General features: G+C 36.6%; 1 protein-coding gene across 2 annotated transcripts in view; it reads right to left on the reverse strand.

Moving 5' to 3' along the window:
• Nucleotides 1–208: 208 nt before the first annotated feature.
• The window catches only part of TOLLIP (toll interacting protein), a 31,958-nt gene continuing 26,718 nt past the window's right edge, over nt 209–5,448 (reverse strand). For both annotated transcript variants that reach the window (XM_009328457.1, XM_009328456.1), the window contains one exon: nt 209–3,707. In XM_009328457.1, the coding sequence (XP_009326732.1) occupies nt 3,493–3,707 (215 nt within the window). In that variant the 3' untranslated portion in view covers nt 209–3,492. The remainder of the gene's footprint in view (nt 3,708–5,448) is intronic.

The following is a 5,448-nucleotide window of genomic DNA, read 5'->3' on the forward strand; positions in this document are numbered from 1 at the left end:
AAAAGGCATCTACCCAGAGATGAATGCTTAAAATACTTGAGTGTTTACTGTACTAGTCCCACCAGATGACCACATTAAGAACCAGTGTAACTTGTTAACTATTGCACAAGACTGAATAAAAGACAGTAACTGATACTTGAATTGTAGATCAGTCTGTAGACAAAGTGGTGCTCAAATTGTGGTGCTCTCCAACAGAGACGTAATACACTTTCATTTAGATGATACATTTATTAAATTAGAATGAAAAAGTTAATGTACTTTAGAGTGCAAGAAACACATTTGGACACTGGACCTCAATACAGAGAAAAAATGTCTTCAGAATTATTACAGCAAAAAACATCCTCTGTACGGTATTACATATCAACCAAACAAGCAATAACATTTGTAAGGGAAAAAACATTCAGTACCATCAGCAGATGCAAAGAGCAGTAGAGAAGAAAGTAGCAAGAATCTATCTAGCTAGACAAAAAAAGTTCCTACCTTTAGCAAGTTATGCTCTTGGCAGGACTCAAACTAGTACTAAGAGCACTAACTTTTAGCAGATGCCAGTCTTACACAGCTGGCTTTGGCTCCAAGCTGCTTGAAGCTGTTGAGCAGAAGAGCAGCATCAAACACAGTATTATCCCATTAGTATTTTGTCAAAAGCTACAATCATGAGTGACAATTTATTTGTTTTAAATCAAGAAACAGACTTTCAGTTGCAATATCTTAATTTCACAGACCCTAGAATACCTAAACACTCCCTGCCTTTTTTCATCTCTCCAATTCAAACCTGACAATGAACAGTTTGACTGAGAGGATATGTATGCTGAAAAGCTGAGTAGGCTTATGATCAGTGTTTTGTTCTTTTTAACAAGATAAAGTAGCACATCTTGACATAAGAGTTTCACCTACAATGCTTAAATTAAATCAAGACAAAAATCCCCAGAACAATATTTAAGTATAGTGTAAAATGCTGAAATCCTTCTACTGGCCATACTGCTCCTACATATCCCACCTTCAACTCATACATCTACCCTGTTTTGTGTAACATTTGCTAGAACAAAACAAAAAAATTCTAGGAACAGAATTTTCCTCCGCCAGAGGCCCAGAGCCTTGTTTATTAATCAACCTGGCTAACCTAACATTCACACTTACCCCTCCTGGTGGTGAGGATTGAAAGGTGTTTATTCTGTGCTTGAAATTGAGCTGTAATAGGATGCAGTACAATTTACCAGCCATTAAGTTGAACCATGACCACTTGCTTTTATAAAAAGCTGTATTATGGATCCCAACGTTTTAATATAAAAATTTAAATATATACATTTTCCCTGAATTGTTCCATCCCTAGCAATTCATGCTATCTGTGTAAAAGTTAGATCAAGGGACTCTTCCTGCAGGTATCTAAGCATTAAATCCTTACCAAGATTTACCCTTTTGGGTGGCGATGTCACAAATCACTGTGCTATAAAAACCAAATGCCTCTACACCTACTCAATCACAAAATTTACCATGACTGTAGGGAAGGGGCAAGACTAGTTTCTTGATGAACACCTATTTTATTTTAGAAAATAAAAACGTGGTGACTCTACAACTAAAGCACACAGAAACTATAGCCTTGAATCTCATTATTGAAAAGCCAATTGGAGGATGTATAAAGACACGCTTTCAACGGTAAATTTAAGATGGTAAGGGATTCATAACAAAACTTAAAATCGTATGTTATGAAAAGACAGCTTTAAAAGGTCAGAAACTGGGATAATTTTTGGTGCTGTATTTTAAAAGTTTCAGTATCACTTTTAATCATAAAAAATAAATATTCATGCTCTACTGCCAGTGCTACCTAAAGGCTTCTTGAATGTAGGTGGGGGGAAAAAATAAAATAAGATCAGCTTTTCAGCAGATAATAAGGAAAATATTTTAAGTGTGAAACATGAAACAAAGTATGGGGAAGAAGAGAATACGCGTCCCTTTCCCCTATTCCAAACCTGGCTTTAATATACTCATGAATCACTCAAGAGCCTAGATTTCAAGTGTACATTCATTCCAACTCTTGAAAATATAAAGGTCTATGGCTATTGTAGAAAGCATTTGAAATCAAACATTAAAAAGATAAAACAGCAACATTGCACATCACTGGAAAAAATAAACTGGTGCATACTATTTAAAGTGCATTACTTTACCAGCTGCAAAATCAGACACCATGGAAATTTATCCAACAGGTGTAACTGGTGCATACTGTAAGATTCTGCAGCTCCAAGATGAACTGTTATCTGAAAAAATAACACTAACAATAAATACAAGCAACCTCCAACCTCCTCTGAGGATCAGACTATAACTCAGATATGTTAAATTTTCTCTCACAAAGAATTTATTTCCATCTGCATCAAAAAATAATAAATTGACTACAGCAACCGTCATCTAACAAGTAACTGAGCAACTCATAATGCCATTCAAAGATTCTGAAGCTACCTTTCGTACTTCTTATTTCAGATTACAGGAAAAAATACAATAGTTTTTTCACTGATATAAACTGATAATTTTGCTGAAATATAGGTGTAAAGAAAGAAGCCTTATAACCAGATCATAGATTTCTGCTTTTTTAAGGTAAGACAACACCTTAAGTAATTGTTTACGGCTTCAGTAATTTTCCAGGTATAAAAATCTTTCCTTCTGCACTTATCCTTTGAAATAGCCATGGGAATGCAGAAGTAGCAGCTAGAGTGCAATTAGCTGTAGAAGTACATTAGGGCTCAGTCCTGTTCTCTGCTACAGCAATACATACTGTACTTGTTAAAAGTTACCTGTTAAGATTTTACAGATACGTAACAATGCTTTATGGGAAGATAAAGCCCCAAATGCACGTCAGATAATATATTGCTTTGGTGCCCGATGACTAGATTGACTAGAAGATGCTCATTACAAATACCAACAGCGCAACCTAAGAAATTTACCTTATTAAATTAAGAGTCTTCAATCAGAAACAGTTGAATATATCACAGCAATAACTAAACACCACAGAACAAGGAAAGGGTCTTTCTTTTAATTTCTGGCAGAAATAGGCTCCTTGATGAAACCTAAATACTTTAACAAATCAGTTATGTTTAAAGAGCAAACCCTCCATGGAAAAAAATTTTTTTTCAATCTAACAAACAGTAGTAAATCCTGTACTGCATAGAGTTACTTTGTAAGAACAAGTTTATGAAAAGGGGGAGAGAAAGAAAAAAAAAAAAGCAGCATTACTCCCCACCCCATCAGAATACAGCCACACAGGGCACAGCTGACAGTAAAGATGCTTCAACGCTGTATTGTAGGACATAAGCTAAACTGAGTATGTACAGACTGAGAAAGAAAGTGAAAAAGATCTAAACGTCCAAGGAGAAAAGGGGTACATCTTTCACACAGGATGCGCTAACAGAAAGCTGTTGGGAAATTCTTCCTCTAGCTAAATCCCTGGCTTGGCAAGTAAAAATAAGTGGCATCGAGGACGGGGACTATGCAGAAAGTGGGGTTCTATGATTCTTCAGCCATCTGAAGCAAGGAGTTGATAGCTGCATCCTTGTTCCCCCTCTGAGCTTCTAGCACTGAGCGGATTACTTCCCTGTCCATGTTGGGAAACATGTCCTGGATAGATTTCAGGTCCTCTTCGTTACACAGGTGCTGAGGGTTGACCGCAGGAGGTGGTATTGCCACTGGTACCATGCCTGGATTACAGACTGCAGGCATCCCTGCAGGCGAAAAACAGAAGAAAAAAACCAAAACATACGTGAGTGGGTGGAAAAGGGGGAAAAAAAAAAAAAATCAATGATTTTGAAGAAAGCAGCTCATGACTTGCCCCAACCTACCAACTTCAGCTTCTTGGGTTTTTTTTTTGTTGGGGGGGGGGGGGGGGGGTGGGGGTGTTTGTTTGGGTTTTTTTAGCATGTACTCCAGGAAAAAAAAAAGATTGCAAAGATTATACCTAGATTGTTGCAATCAGAATACATTCTTCTGGAACAGGTTCTCTGCCCAAGTTCTGTTCCAGAAGTGGTGAACTACAGTATGGCAGCAGGTACAGCTCAGAATTAGGTAAGACTTGCATTAATCAGGTTTACACATGAATCACTAACCAAACACTAAGCATATCACAGAAAAGCGGAGGTGTTTTTTTCCCCCCCGCTCTAAACTCCAAAAACAAGGCACCCATCATATTTTAGTTCCTCGTGTATTTATATTGTGATGAAAAGATAGGTTTATATCGGCAATATACATAACTGATATTCAAAAATTCAATGAATGCAATCTCCATTGCATTCAAAGGAAGGCAAAGTGCTTAGGTCCACTAGGAGACTGGACCACACTCATAAGCAAATTTTAAGCAAATGTTTTTTGCTGGTTAAAGTTCCATCCAGTTCAGCCTGCAAAGTCACAAAGTGGCAAAAGAGCAATTCCTCTTATGCCTATAGGGGTACACACTGCTTTTCCCTGTTCCTCTGCCAGAGGACAAAATTAATCTGGCATTTTTCATTAACTTCTTGTACGTCTGTGTAAAATTAAAGCAGTGCCAGTTTTAGAAAATGAGTTTTCTAATTCTTATTAAAAGGAATTACTAGACAAAAGTCCCTTTTCATCACTTAACTTTTATCGTTAATTAAGCGTAGATCCATTGCTGAAAAAACTACCATTTGTTTTCATAAAACTGAAACCAGGTATAGTATACATACAGAGTTTTGTTATCACTTCTGAAAATGGTGTATTTCATTTCTTCTCTAAGTAGTTCCACCCCCCCCGATTATCTTAGTCCCACACCTTTGTGTGTTACTTTCCAGTTCTGCTGTATTATTTCTAAGGTAGGGCAAGGAGAACTATCTGCATCTAGATACAAACATGGCACTACAGCAGCATGATAAAACTTTTGTATTTGTTCTCTATTTGCTTTCAAGCATTTTATCCACTGTTTCAAACACTATTCACTTGGTATTTTCATAGAATAGTCCTCAGTAATTCAAAGATCTTTATGTGTAGTAATGACCAAGCAAGAAATCGTCACCAAATAGGTATTAGTTAAGATTTTTCTTTACACATAAATACTTTAACACCAGCCTTAATATGTGATTTTATTTCCCATTTACTATAATGAGATCATTCTGCAACCTGCTAAACAGTCAGAGAGATTTAGAAAATTGCTAAGAGTTTTTGTTTTGACAAATTGTCTATTATTTCCCTACTCTCCATTAGTTTTTTAAAAATATGATGCACCCCACCAAAGGCCTCCCTCCATTAGGGGATGACTCATCACTTTTATCTGTTCATCAGCTTTTCAAAATAGCTATTAAACCACAAGAGGACCTTTATTGTAACAGAATATCATATGAAAGGACGAGTCCTTAGCAAATAACATTTTTCAAAATGCAGCTGACAAGGTGATATACACAGACAACATCATTCTTACCCACATACTCATACAGCTATAATTTCCAAGGTATGAGC

The sequence above is a fragment of the Pygoscelis adeliae genome, unplaced genomic scaffold (genome assembly GCF_000699105.1).
Source record: "Pygoscelis adeliae isolate BGI_AS28 unplaced genomic scaffold, ASM69910v1 Scaffold166, whole genome shotgun sequence".
In the NCBI taxonomy this organism is placed as follows: Eukaryota; Metazoa; Chordata; class Aves; order Sphenisciformes; family Spheniscidae; genus Pygoscelis; species Pygoscelis adeliae.